We start from the raw sequence: 14,145 nt of genomic DNA, 5'->3' as shown, positions 1-14,145 counted from the left end.
ACCGGTGCCGCCACAGTAAAGCTACCCCAACCCAGATCTCACAACCTTACGCTTCCTGTGTTGGTTTTCAAAATAAAACCGCGTGTTTTTGTTTTTATTGCGCTTGGAACGTACTCAAACAGGAATTGTCTGTTTAATTTACATAAAGTAGTAGATTAGGCAGGCAAATTCTTAAAAAGAGGGGCCAAAAATGAATTTATTCTAAACTGTAAAATTGTTTGGCTCTCATATTATGATTGTTGCACTGAACTTACTTCTACTTGACATAAAATAGACACCCATAGGGAAGGATTTGGACAATATTTGGTACACATGGAGACAAGCAATAGGTATGAAAATGATATGAATTGTAAGGAGCTGGCAGGTCTAAAACACCTTGGGGCAGCATCACAAGTGGAAAGATAGTGTTATCAGGCTGTTGCTGGGGTGTTCAACAGTCAATCCAAACAGTGAATGAAGGCCAAGGTCAGAAGTAGGCAGCAACACCTGATGGCTGTCAGATGGCACTCATGCCACATAGTAAAAAAATAATTAAAAAAGGATTATATTTTTGAGGTCTGTTGTAGACTATATAAACCGGCACTGTCTGTCTTGTGCCTGCATGCAAATTTTTAGAACTGCTTAAAAAAAAAACAAAAGCAGGCAGATTAACAGTTGGTCATGGTTGCAATTTTACAGATATTGTCTGTCCAAAAGCAGATTTTTTATTGTCCATATTCAGACATGACAATATGCATTGCTAGTGTGCCTTTCATTGCATGTATTTAGTATTATGATATTGTTCATATGGGTGTTTAGGGTCATACAAAAACACACTCATGCTCACGTTCCCATGGTGAAGGAGCAGACACAGAGAATGCCTCACAGACACAAAAAATAGCACCACAACACCCGATGGAGTATGATAGGTGCTGGATTGTAGGTTTGAAGCCAGGTGGTTGTGGCACCCACACACAAACACACACACACTGTGAAAGTTTCAGTTGTCCAATTCAACAATCCCGACAAAGCAGGAAGTTCTTAAAAATTCTAGCAGTTTTTATTTATTTCAGTTTCATCCCAGTTTTCTGTAAAACTTGGTTCTGAGTCTTTTGAAGTCAGTAGTGACTGTACCGTCTCCTCCTGCTTGCAAAGAGGAGGTGCAGGTCGCTTTCAGCGCCACAGAACCCAGGACGAAATAATCCAGCCGGAGATGAGATTAAGTTACAGGGGCTTGATGGCCATCTTGTCCCCGGGTTAAAAATCTGGTACTCATTACAGAAAACTTCACGGTTTTTTAAAATCATTGTAGAGGGGAAAAAAAACACCAAAAAGTATATCTTTGTTGGGCTAATAAAAATAAAGAAATAAAATATAAAGTTGGGAAAATAAATCACTTGTACAAAAGTGATTCCCAGATGTTGCCCCTATTTGACCCTGTGACCCATTGTCTTTAGTTTATAGGTTATTTTTATGCAATCTCTTAACCTACATAAAACCAGCAATAATCCAGATCTTTTAATAAACTAATTATGTTAATAAAACACACATACACAAAAACACACTGTAAAATAAACATTACTCTGATATGCAGCCAGATTGATGACCTGTTTTTGTAAGTAGGTAATGTTATACACTGCTTTGAAAATAACAACTTTTTTTATTTAGTTATAATAAGTTTTGCTCTGATAAGCATTTGATCTTCCCCAGAGCTCCAGATTATCTATCCATCATCATAGAGTTTAAAGTTCACCAGCAGGCGTTTTTTCCCCATTAACTCTTTAGGTGCTGTGATAACCGTAGCACTTCCTGTTTCTACTATCTCTCCCGCCTGCAGATGCAGATCAGTGATCAAAGCCTGAAAACCAGCTGCCTCCTTGCAGAAGGAACAGCGAAGGAGTCTGACAGAACTGTGTTTTCAGTTCAGCGAGTTACGTTATGTTGTCTTTGCAGTAAAAGATCCCAATCTGAATTACTCTGAACTTTAAGAAAAAAGCCATACAAACATCCAACTCTGCTCTGTTTCCGCCCCGTTATTTGGATAACACAACCTTCAAACCCATGCAGGCTCAGAGCTAAAGCTCAGATTTGACCCAGTACGTCATAAATTAAATTCCAGACCAGCCTGCAATGATAAAGATACTAATTACTTGTTTTCCTAAAGGCTTCGTATTTGTTATTTTACTGTCAGTTATAATTGGAGCAGCAGGTTTATGTTAAGGCCCTGAAAACTGTAGTGAGCTGATAAAAAGCAGCTGCAGGTTCGGTGTCTTACAGCCAGGCTCATGAGGGCTCTAAGTTAAGGGTTTGGCATTTTATTTGCTGGATCAAAGCTTTCAGCAGTAGATTCAGATTAAAACAAGGCTCCGAAAACAAATGAATTCTACATTTACCATGCTGCTTTTTGTTCTCCACATTATTTTTTTTAAGTTTTGACTTCCAAATCTCACTCTCCAAGAGTTTATCCTCTAATGGTTCAGATTTTTTTTTTTTCTCATTTGACCAATGGTTTTAATGTTGTGGTTGTAAAATCTTACATAGACCAGAATAAATTCAAGTTTGTTCCCTGTGGTGGATTGCACAACCCTCTCTGTAACCAAACTCTTATTTTATATGAAAGTAAATTAAAACCAGGGGCTGCCTGTAGTGGTTGAAAAAAAAAATGTAAATGAAAACAGAAAAACAATCAAAATGACAATCAGGGTTGCGCACAAATTGCATGTTTTGTAGTAAAAGACTTATAAACAAACATCTTTATGTTCATTCTGCTCCTTTAATGGCCTCCAAAGCAGAGTTTGTCTGCTTTCTGAGACAAAGGAAGGAGGTGGTGGGTCCCTACAGGAGGCCGAAGCTTAGCGTCAGTCTGGTGGAGATTAGAGCAGAAAGTTTTACCTCTGCAGACTGAGTGTGAGACAGACCTGTAAACAATTAACTGTGGTATCTGTGCAATAATGCCGGCTTTAAGAGGACCTGGAGTTATGCTGCGGGCGTAAGGGCACAATAACAAATAATGCAAATACACTAATAGGATTTGTGCTGTTGAGAAGAGCCAAAAACTATCATATCCTTCAAGCTTTATTCCTCCAACCTTCAGCTTTCACTGTGGAATTTGATGTTTTTATCCTCAAGATGCCTGTTTTACACTTTTTATTGTTTCTATTTTGCAGAGCATCACTCCCTCAGTGTGTCATTTTATAGACGTTCCACCGGCTGTTTTTTATGTGATTTTCTCAACATTACAAGCAGATTATTTTGTTATATTGAGATTTTTCTTAGTTTGATCTCATTAACTCAAGAATGCAAAGCAGTTTTTTCTTTAAACCCAGTTATTATTGTCATTACCCTTGGAGATGATCTGTAATAGTAATGTGTTGATAAGTCATGATGGTTCCTCAATGTGACATTTTCAACTTGAATCAGTTGACGATGAGATTTCTGATTAAGAAGTACTCTTGAATTTATTTGTGGTTTTAAAAGAGTTTTAGCATAAAAGTCTTATTTTTAAAAAGGCATCATTAAAACATTATCACAACAAAACAAGTTCAATTATCTCAAGATAAATAAATATAAATAAATCATTATTACAGGATAATGTTATAAAAATAACATTCTAAGCCTGATAGCTCTTGGCTTATGTACTTGACTTGTTTTCCAAACAAAAAATATCTAGCTTATTTTTCTTTTTATGCATTTTTGTTTATGTTTAACACAACTTACACTGAATTACAGAACGCTAATAAAGACTATATTACTTGCTGCATCACCTAAAATAGATTTTCTTTGCTAATTAAGTTGATATGCCTTATTGTGATAATTCAAGAATATGTATCATTACTGTTCATATTTGATTACTTAAATGTAGTGACACGATCTAAATAGTTTGAGTTTGAGGAATGATGCCACCTTGTGGTAACTATGTTGCAGTGGCACTTCCCAGCATACATTTAACAATTATGTTTTGGTGTAAGGAAAGCTTATGTTTTTAAGTGATAAAAGATTGTATTTTTGGCTGTGTCAGTACAGACAAAAAATCTAAAGGGTGCAAAGGGGTGCAGATGCTCAAAATGTAAAAAAAGACAAAATAAAATAAATGTTTAAACACATAACTGATATAATTCACATCTGCTGAGTTAAAGCAAATCAGATTTAAACAGAATGTAAATATGGAATTTCAAGGTTCTGTCTGAGCCTCATTGGATCATTTCCTGCTCCATGGACCAAACCAGAATCTGTAAAACTGATGCAGTATTTTTTTTTTTTTTTTACAATAATTACCAACTTCTGTGTTTTGTTAACAACACAGTCCCTGGTGTGAGTTGGAAAGAAGTTTCCCTGACTGGCTAGCTTCCACAGTGTGGACAGTCTCAGAACTATTGCATCATAGAGGCTATCTGGTAGTCCAGCAAACACATCCCAGAACAGCCTCTTTCCATCAACAACACCTTGCAGGACTACAGAATACCAGTTTTTATGGTTGAAATAGTCAGTGTGGTGTAGTTGTAATGCAATGATGGGCATGCAGGAGCCATCAAAAGCATCAACACAGTGTAGCAAGATCCCATCTGTTCTCAAAATAAGCTGCAATCTCTCTGAATCTCCCTTTATGAGGAAAAGCAACTTGTTCTGGCACCAATGAAGTCTGTACTGCAGCATAAACCTCCTGCACACTGTTATGATGCTTTCCCTAGATGTCTACTACTCCCTTTCTCTGAGCCAGTAGCAAGCTTCAACAGTGCAACAGCCACTCTCTTCAAGGCCTCTACTGACCGACCACAAACAAACCCTCTAATAAGACTCAACTGGAACATAATCATAGTGTGTTTCTTTGGTGTGTGCAGAGCTGTCTGCAGCCAGAGATCAATCTGTTGATTAGGAGATAAAGCAGACAATACTGAGTGAAAGAAATGATGGAGAAGAAACACAAATCGCTGATGGAGGCAGCAACAGAAGGAGGGTTGCATGATTCCATATGCATCACCTTGACACAAATTATTTATTCATAGCAACAGTTTTGGATGAAAGAAGCTAAAAATAATAAAATTGTACCTAAACAGATCAACTGCAAGATCTTTGTAGTTTCAGGCTTGTTTTTGTGCAGTTTATCATATTTTCTGTCTCTTTATGACAAAGCCACAGAGGAACCTCAAAGCAGACGGAAGAATCATGAATGTGGGAGTGCAGCTCGTGTAGTTTTACAACAGTCAGGATTAATGAACTGTCTGCAGACTCGTATATTCTCTGGTTGCTTTAGACAGAGAAAAGCCAGGCTTTGTGCCAGAAAAGCAATTTTACATTTCGGAGAGCAGATTCTCTGTTGTGGGGTTACTTCAGGGTGCAACTGGCCAAAGAAAACTGAACAAAAACTTAAGGAGGCAGAGCCGGAATGTCAAGATTTATTCAGATGTTCATTTGGGGAGTGTCGACCTTGTCTGGAGGGATTCTGTAAGGTCTCCAAGTTGTGAATTTGCTTCTTTATTGTTTAAGATTTGATTTCTATTTCAAAAGTCTCAAAGGGTTTTGATTCTGATGTGCAGCAGGAGCTTTAAATCTCTCACTTTATGTACAATTTGAGGATTTTTTTAAAGAAAATGGCTGCTCAGTTTGAAGGCACAGATCAGCAAACTTACCTCCTAATCACTGCATTAGCCTCATTCATCCATACGTCCATTATGTCATCCAGTCATCCACCAAGTCATTACACTGTACTCTAAACTAAATATTGGTAAATACTAAATGAAGGAACAACTTTTACTTGGGCACAGCACATTAAAAAAACAACACACATGCAAATAAGAGAATTATAGTCTTCATGAGTGTGAGTCAAAGAAAAAACATTGAAAGCCTGATCTTCCATTGTCTTGATGAATAAATTTGCAGATAATGTGCAGTTTATTCTGGCTAGACTTGAAACATAACTTTTTCACTTTTTATGCACATATAATGTTGAATGAAAAATAAATTGTTCATTCTTTTAGACTTCACTGTAGAATTGGAAAAAAAAAAAGCTAAACAAGGCTAAAACATAACATTTTGTAGTCTCTGTGGATAAAGTTTACTGAATAAATTAAGACGTATAGGTCTATGACAGACGTGCAGGTTTTGGTCTATAGGCGCGTTTTTTTCGGAAACCTCGCGAGATTTCCATGGTCTCGCCCTCGTATTGGCTCCCACAAGGTGTCACGTGTCTACGGAGCAAAAATCACCCGGGAAAAATAAGAAGAAGCAGAAGAAAAGGTTATCCCTGGTCCTGCAGAACTTGTTGACTCTCTTTGTGTTTTTAAAATGCCCGCCACTTCAGAACTCTACACCGGGGACATGCAGCGGGACACGGAGGACACACCGGCGGAGAAGAGGAAGGACAAGTCCGGGTTTCTGTGCGACGAACGCGGATACCTGGACCTGGTCGAGCACATCATTGATAAGGGCCGCAGGAAGGGAGACCGAACCGGGACCGGAGTCGTTTCTGTGTTCGGTGCTCAAGTCAGATACAGCCTGCGAGGTATTGTTTACTTATTTATTGTTTATTTATTTAGAAACAGTGTGTCCGCACAGTCATGTAGCTACCACCTTTTAAATACATGTGAGATATTTTAGTGTTTGCTGGTAATGTTACTGATAAATGTATGAATACTGCTATATTTCTGTCAAAACTCCATCTTTTTAGTACTTGGAGCTGCTGGTTTGTTCATCTGCATCAATGTCACACAGTCTGTTTGTGTTTTTATTTGTAGACCAGTTTCCCTTGCTGACAACCAAGAGAGTTTTCTGGAAGGGGATCCTTGAAGAACTGCTGTGGTTCATCAAGGTGAAGCTGATGGAAACGAGGACGCCATCCTGCTGCAGGCTTGCCTGGACACATCATTAACCAGTCTCCGGTGTTTGGTTGTTGCATCGCAGGGGTCGACAAATGCCAAGGAGCTGTCGGAGAAAGGCGTGAAGATCTGGGACGCCAACGGGTCCCGAGCCTTCCTGGACAACCTGGGCTTCACCGACCGAGAGGAGGGGGACCTCGGGCCCGTTTACGGGTTCCAGTGGAGACACTTTGGTGCAGAGTACAAAGACATGCATACAGGTGCCGTAATCTGTGTCCCAACTTCATCCTCTTCTCTGGAGGGAAATAACTTGTTTTAGATTTACTTGACAAATAAAGGTGTCATTTTAGTTTTTAAACGTTTGTAAAATTTACCATTAATTATAGAAATGTTGGTGAAGGAGTACTTCCTGGATCTAAGGTGTGAATTAGTTTAAACTACATGATCACCAAAATTCAGACTTAAAATATCTCTAGGTTCTTTTTTTAATTATTTGCAGCCCATCAATGGAAATTAGTCTGTATTAATTATTACAACACGGATCATGACACCAATACAAAGCATCACATTGCAGGATGTACCTGATATCACATATCTGTGCTGACTTTATCAAGTTTTCTATCAATGTTTCTTAGTGGAAACCTGAGAAATCTTATTTTTTTTGGATCACTCCTCTGTCTTAAAAGCACTAAGACAGGTGTTTTGTGACTTTCCAGAGCTTGAAATTACAATATTCCTGTTGGTGTAAGCTGCAGATACAGATTTATGTCTGAAGGTGGCAGAGTTGCACCATTAAGTGGAATTTTAACCTGAATTTTACAATGAGACATGATTACTTCCATCGTACTAGAATGCCAATACTAGTCTTTTATTCCTCCATCAGATTACACGGGACAGGGTGTGGACCAGCTGCAGAAAGTGATCGACACCATCAAGAAGAACCCAGAGGACCGGCGGATCATCATGTGTGCATGGAACCCCAAAGGTGAGTCACGTTTCTTTGTTCCTCAAACAGTCAGTTAGTTAGTTTTTTCACATTTCTTGTGTCGTTTCAGACCTCCCCCTCATGGCTCTGCCCCCCTGCCACGCTCTCTGTCAGTTCTACGTCTGTGACGGTGAGCTGTCGTGTCAGCTGTACCAGCGCTCGGCTGATATGGGTCTGGGGGTGCCTTTCAACATCGCCAGCTACGCTCTTCTCACCTACATGATCGCACACATCACAGGACTCAAGGTAGGAGTCAAGTCTCCGAGTGTGTTTTGTCCATCAGTGCGTCGTCCATCGCCTCGCACGTTTTCATTTCTATTTTCTTATCCTTCAGCCTGGCGACTTTGTTCACACTCTGGGAGACGCACATGTCTACATCAACCATATCGAACCTCTTAAAGTGCAGGTGAGCTAGTTTTAAAAAAAGAAAAGTTAAAATTCCTTCTTTGTTCTGCCTGATTTTTAAACTCACACAAGCTCGTGTGTGTCGATGTGCAGCTTCAGAGGGAGATTCGAACTTTCCCTACACTGAAAATCAGGAGAAAAGTGGAAACCATCGACGACTTCCAGGCAGAGGACTTTGAGATCTGTGACTACAACCCGCACCCCACCATCAAGATGCAGATGGCAGTGTGAAACCCCAAATCATAAGATGATTAGGGATGATTGTTGTGCTTTAAGCTGTACTGTACACAGGTTTAAATGTTAGCCTGCAGGAAGTGACTTAAATGTGGCTTTGGATAAGATGTTACAGAAAATGTTATGAAATTATTGTCTTGTTTTAGGTGTTTTATATTTTATTAATAAATTGTCTAATTCTGTAAGTAAAAAAAGTGATCTCTGTTGTAATCAAACAATGAACATTATAAAAAATTATACTAAGTTTGTGTAGAAATGTTTCTAATCTTAATACAAAGGGTTTGATATTGCAGCCCCTTGCTAACAGGAGTAAAACATTTTCACTTGCAGCAGTGAAACGTTTTAAAATGCAGTCCCTATTTCTTCATTTGCAGTTTCCAAACGTCTCCTTCAGGGTACTGATGTTTCTTCACTGATGACTCCAGCATCTCACAAGAATACCCTGGATCCTAAAATCAGGAAGCATCATGCACATAAAGACACTGATCTGTCTGAAACTTATTGTGAGCAATGTAGATTGTTTATTTTTTGTTGTTGTTTTTATTATTTTTAGATCTACCTTCGGGGGCATGTAGCAGGCGTTTTGTATCACCACAGGACTAGTGAAGTGCTCATGGAGATGGTCCACATATTCACACATTCTGGGAAAAAAAAGGGAGGTTGTTGTAATGGGTAAATATTTACGGTGACTAAAAACAACCCCTGCATTTACCGGTTGCTGAGATTCGCCGACACGCAGATGTAGTCGAACAGAATGAGATGTTGGACGAGCTCACACAGACCGACTCCTCCGGCGTGAGGACACACAGGTACTGAAAAAAACCCCCAAAGATTTCTAAATATGCATCTCAAAAGCATTAACACATACAACTAAGTACAGCAATTAGAAGCACTTTTTATATACAGGAAAAAGAGATTTCCTTTAGTCTTTTTTTTTTTCTTTTAATCAAGCAAGTGGATAATATGTGTAGTCACATGTGTAAAAGATGAAGTTATAACAGTATTACCTTTAAACTTATGGGCCATCAGCAGCACAGCCAGGTTCTCGTTGACGCTGCCCAGCCGACAGCTGTCTATTTGAACAAACTGAAGCGCTGAAACCTGGAGTAGCTGCTTGAACATCACCCTGTTGTGACACTGCAGACAACACGCGACTAAAACCAACAGATAATATCACCTGAACAAATCCAGTATGTCTGTGGTACTTTACGTGTATGAGAACAAACTAGAGGTCCGACCTGCTCCCCTGTAGCCACCCCGATCCCGAGTGGAGCCAAAGCCTGCGAAAAGAAACCCAGAGGTCAGATTCTTTAACAGTAATGGCAATATTTATTGTTGGAAAGCAGAAGCCCAGATACAATGAGCTTCCTTTCTAGGGTGGCTGGACTCAGCCTTAGAAATAAGGTAGGGAGCTCTGTCATCCAGGGGGAGCTCAGAGTACAGCTGCTGCTCCTTTGAATGGAAAGAAGTCAGTTGAGATGGATTGGGCATCGGACGCCTCCTTTGGAGGTATTTCGGGCATGTCCCACTGGGAAGAGAACTCAGGGCAGACCCAGAACTTGCTGGAGGGATTATATATCCACTCTGGACTGGGAACTCCTTGGGATCCCCCAGGAGGAGCTGGAGAGTGTCGCCAAGGAAAGGGAGGTCTGGGTTTCTCTCCTGAACCTGTAGCCTCCATGACCCGACCAAGGATAAGAGGTAGAAGATGGATGGATGGATGGATGAAAAACAGAAGTGCACACTAGTAACATTTCCAATATGGTGATTTCTAATCTAATCTAATCTTCCAGCTAATTCTTACTAGTGAACATCAAGCAGTAGAGGAAGTGAGAGAGAGACTTACTCTTATAATTCATGTTTCACTTTATCAAATATTTGTAAGCAAAACTGAAGATACTTCAGCGTTCTTTAACAAGCTTGGACAATCATTTTTCATTCCCAACCCTGCAAGAGGCCACAACCAGACCCGGTCTGATCTGATCTGCAGGACCTTGGTTATCCCAAGAGTTAATTTATAAGCACAAAACATACCCTACTAAAAAGGCAGCTAATTACTTTAAAGACACAAAGCCACCACAAAGAAACACAAAATGAACTTTAGAGAAACAAAACTTCAAAAAGACCATTTCAGAGGCACAAAATTAAAAGATGCCAAACAAACACGAAGATCTAAAAAAGGACATAAAAAGACAAACTATCCCAGAGACACGAAGCCACAAATCAACAAAAAAACACTACAAGCAAAATGTTTAAAACAACCACTACAAAATGACACAAAAATCCCACTGAGAAACACAAAACAACAAAATAACCATGGAAGACATAAAGAGTTTTCGAAGAGAAATTAAATGAGCACAAAGGAGGCTGAAGATGAATACAACTCATTCGTTTTAATTCTGCCTCTTCAAGTCTGGACTGTCATGATCAAATGTCCTGCCTTAATGAATGAGCAACCTGGAAACTAACATTTCTAAAGGTCTCACCTTCGAAATTGCAGCGTGACCCAGGATGTCGTCTGGAGACGTGGGCTCCTCAATCCAAAGAGGTTTGACCTCAGCCAGCCTGGACACCCAGCTGATGGCCTCAGCTACGTCCCATCTCTGGTTGGCATCGATCATCTAAACACAAAAACACTTATTTCAAACTGTATTTTAAATGTACTGAAAGGAGTAGTGGTAAAAACAACCGTACCAAGGTGTTCCTGGGTCCAATCATCTGCCTGATGAGGCGACATCTGCGGATATCGTCGTCTAGGTCAGCACCAACCTTCACCTTAAACTTCGTCCAGCCATCCTTAAGTGCATCTGTACAAAGCTTAAGAAGACACATGGATAACATTTAAATCAAAAGAGCGATGCGGTGTGCTGTGTGTTTTACAGTCCAGAGACCTGTTTGAGCTGCTGGTCCGAGTATCCGAGCCAAGCACAAGAGGTGTTGTACGCAGGATAGCCCTCCTTCAACATCTGATCCTCTGGCAGGTGAGAGAAATGATCCCATAAATAATACATACTTGAGGAAATTAGCTTTAATAGAGCTTACTGGAGGGGGTTGTGCTGGCTAAAAGCCCTCATCTAGCTTCTAAAGAGGCTATTAATTCAGCAAAATCCCATTTGGGCAGGAAGTGAATGACTCTTCAGCGTTCTCACCCCTCTGCTGTTTGTCCTCTCGTGCTTTCATAAGTATGTCTGAATAAGAAAGAGAAGCAAAGAGAGTCTGCTGCTTTGATAAAACCTCACTCAGAAACAAGCCATTTTTTTTTTAAACTAAGCCTTACCCAGAGCTTCCTCCTCTGTGAGAACATCAGTGATATATCTGAAGTCGATGCATGAGACAACCGCCTTTGGATCCTGAGTTGACACGTGAGACAAAAATATTTCCCTCATGTCCACATCCAGGACATAAACCAGTGATCTCGGTTATTTATGACTCACCATGTCGACAAGCAGCTTCCACAGCGGCTGAGGGCAAAATGACAGCAGGTTGTGAGTCACGACATGTCGTGTTTGTGAGAGAAACTGTCATTTACTGACATCACGGTATATGCAAAGGCCCCACCTTGCTCTCCGCTCGAGCCCACAGGTCCCACACAGCATTCAAGACTGCAGCAGTAGCCAGGTGGATCACGCCCTTCTCTGGACCCAGCTGACAACATGACTGGCATTAAAAACTCTTTTTGATTGCTGTATTTTGTCTGTTTGGCATTATTTTGCTATGAGATTCAGCTGAGATGAGCTTTGGCAACAAACACAACTCCATGTTGAAAAACCCGGATTCAAGAGCTCAAACTGTGCACCATGTTTGTTTTGATCATTTTGTCTAAGAGGAGGACTTCTGGATTCTGGCAACAAAAAATCAATGACCAAAAAGGATTTGTGAATTTGAAGAAGTCATTCTTTAAACATTTCCGTCTTGAGCTGTTTATCACAAAGATAGAAACGTATGATTTGTAAAGGCAGATATTCAGTCATGAGAGCTTGAAACACTAAGCCTAAATGTTATTTAGGACCAAATTCATTGCTTCGGCTTTGTCCACGTCAGTTTATTTAATATTTATTACTAGGCATCTGCTCTTACCCATCTCATCTGGCCATCACTGGTCAGCAGGCGGTAAAACCCTCGAAAGTTGCTCACGATCTCCTGCAAAGATTTCCCAACAACCAGTCCTGCCAGGGATTGGATGGCGCACACCACTGCAGGATTCCAAACAACAACAACAAAAACAGCCTTTAAGGAGGATAAAAGCTTCCAGAGAGCTCTACACTTTCATCAGTACCTGTAACCTTCATGGAGGTATTAGAGGAGGTTTGTATGGCATCTGAAAACTAGATACTATAAAAATCTACTAACTGGCCACAAGGTGGTGATGTAGGTTTTGTATAGTTTTAGTAAAGAAGAAAAGAAATGTTTCCTTTAAGAACAGTCAGAAATACACAAACCTGTCTGATCCGAGCACTGGGCTGTGAGCATTTTACTTCAAACAAAGGACTCAAGGACTGACTGCTGGAGAGAATTTATTTTGATATCTGTTTGCTAGAAAAGCAGTTTTGCAATTTGGATCTGTCTCTGTGCGAGTAGCAACAACACTTCTATTTTTCTCTGTGACAATAATAGAACACAAGATTACACTCTCAAGTTTTATTTTGGATCGTAATGATTGCTGTTTCATTTGTGTAAACTGCAAAATTTTAAGCTCAGTAAAAAGCTGTAAATTTATCAGTTAATATCATTTTGAAATCTAATGTAGAGGATCTTAAAAAGGTTATCAAACAAACAACAATGCTTATATTTATCTTTTTGTCCTGTAGCAAATATGAGCATATATTTGACTCATTCTCTTAGAGGCATTCTTGTCTCATTATTTGCTCTTTACACATCTTGTTTTGACAGCTTTGTTGAACTTATTCACTTTGTGTCTCATTTCTTAAAATTCAAAATGCCAAATTCTTTGGCATTTAGTTGTTTTGTGTCTCATGGTGATCATTTTGTGGCTATTTAGAGTTCATTTAAGTTCATTCTTTCGAGCTTTTTTGTGCCTTGTGTCTCATTTTGCACATATTTGCAACCTTTTTGGCTTACTGGATACATTTTTGTTTCTTCTCGTGGTCTTGTGTTTTCCAATTTGTACTCATTTGATGTCATTTCTTCTGTGTTTATCGTGTATCTCCCCCTTTTTTTGACCTGTGTCCATGCTGCGCTGTTCGCGTTGGGATTCGAAAGCAGAAATTCCGAGCTCGTGCCGAGCACTTGAACGCCTCGCCAAATTAGTACCGTTTCCGAGATCTGCAGAGGCTCGCTGTAATCTGTAATCCTCACCGATTTCAGTTCCTTTCCCCAGAGTGAACGTGAGGCCGAAGCCTTTCAGTCCACTGTCCGTGTCCAGAACCACATATGCGGCTGAATAATCCGGGTCTGTGTGCTGCAGGAGCGGGGACAGAAAAAGGAGAACGAGGCTCGCTGAATAAACCCCTTTGGCTGTGGCGCCATGTTTGTTTGTGCAGAAACTTCTTACCATCGCGTCTGAGCCGTGCTGCTCCAAAGACGTCGGAAAACGCACATCCCTCACTGTCAAATTAATAATCTTGTGCAACATTTTTCTTTTTTAAAAAAAAAAAAAAAAGCTTCGTGGTGCCTTGTGAAGTCACCTGCAGAGGTTAAGCCCTCCCACTTCACTTCACATGATCATTGGTTAAACTATTACTACACACTTAAAGAAACACGTTATAACAT

The 14,145-nt window shown here is 40.0% G+C and overlaps 2 protein-coding genes across 2 annotated transcripts; one reads left to right on the top strand and one right to left on the bottom strand.

Annotated features, from left to right (window-relative positions):
- Window positions 1-6,133: 6,133 nt before the first annotated feature.
- On the top strand, window positions 6,134-8,609 carry tyms (thymidylate synthetase). Its single transcript, XM_017406690.3, has 7 exons — window positions 6,134-6,478; window positions 6,711-6,784; window positions 6,877-7,051; window positions 7,675-7,776; window positions 7,847-8,022; window positions 8,111-8,182; window positions 8,275-8,609. Exons 1-7 carry the CDS (start codon window positions 6,262-6,264, stop codon window positions 8,410-8,412), a joined length of 954 nt encoding a protein of 317 aa, XP_017262179.1. The 5' UTR covers window positions 6,134-6,261; the 3' UTR covers window positions 8,413-8,609.
- Window positions 8,556-14,080, bottom strand: enosf1 (enolase superfamily member 1). The gene is made up of 15 exons (XM_017406689.3): window positions 13,928-14,080; window positions 13,732-13,834; window positions 12,493-12,608; window positions 11,974-12,060; window positions 11,850-11,876; window positions 11,693-11,765; window positions 11,565-11,603; window positions 11,307-11,389; window positions 11,110-11,232; window positions 10,902-11,036; window positions 9,654-9,695; window positions 9,423-9,552; window positions 9,128-9,227; window positions 8,975-9,056; window positions 8,556-8,864 (listed from the first exon to the last, which is right to left on the bottom strand). Exons 1-15 carry the CDS (start codon window positions 14,006-14,008, stop codon window positions 8,772-8,774), a joined length of 1,314 nt encoding a protein of 437 aa, XP_017262178.1. The 5' UTR covers window positions 14,009-14,080; the 3' UTR covers window positions 8,556-8,771.
- Window positions 14,081-14,145: the final 65 nt, after the last annotated feature.

The sequence above is a fragment of the Kryptolebias marmoratus genome, linkage group LG21, assembly GCF_001649575.2.
Source record: "Kryptolebias marmoratus isolate JLee-2015 linkage group LG21, ASM164957v2, whole genome shotgun sequence".
Classification (NCBI taxonomy): Eukaryota; Metazoa; Chordata; class Actinopteri; order Cyprinodontiformes; family Rivulidae; genus Kryptolebias; species Kryptolebias marmoratus.
The sequence above is the reverse complement of the archived record's forward strand: the minus strand, read 5'-3'. Positions and strand labels throughout refer to the sequence as shown.

Bases quoted from the DNA above. Each gene is read 5' to 3' on its own strand.
- enosf1 (XM_017406689.3), bottom strand. From the start codon at position 14,008: ATGTTGCACAAGATTATTAATTTGACAGTGAGGGATGTGCGTTTTCCG. The intron at 13,835-13,927 runs GTAAGAAGTTTC...CCGCTCCTGCAG, and splicing joins AGCACGGCTCAGACGCGATG to CACACAGACCCGGATTATTC. The intron at 11,390-11,564 runs GTGAGAACGCTG...CTCACCTGCCAG, and splicing joins AGAGGACAAACAGCAGAGGG to AGGATCAGATGTTGAAGGAG.
- tyms (XM_017406690.3), top strand. From the start codon at position 6,262: ATGCCCGCCACTTCAGAACTCTACACCGGGGACATGCAGCGGGACACG. The intron at 7,052-7,674 runs GTGCCGTAATCT...TTCCTCCATCAG, and splicing joins GTACAAAGACATGCATACAG to ATTACACGGGACAGGGTGTG. The intron at 7,777-7,846 runs GTGAGTCACGTT...GTGTCGTTTCAG, and splicing joins GTGTGCATGGAACCCCAAAG to ACCTCCCCCTCATGGCTCTG.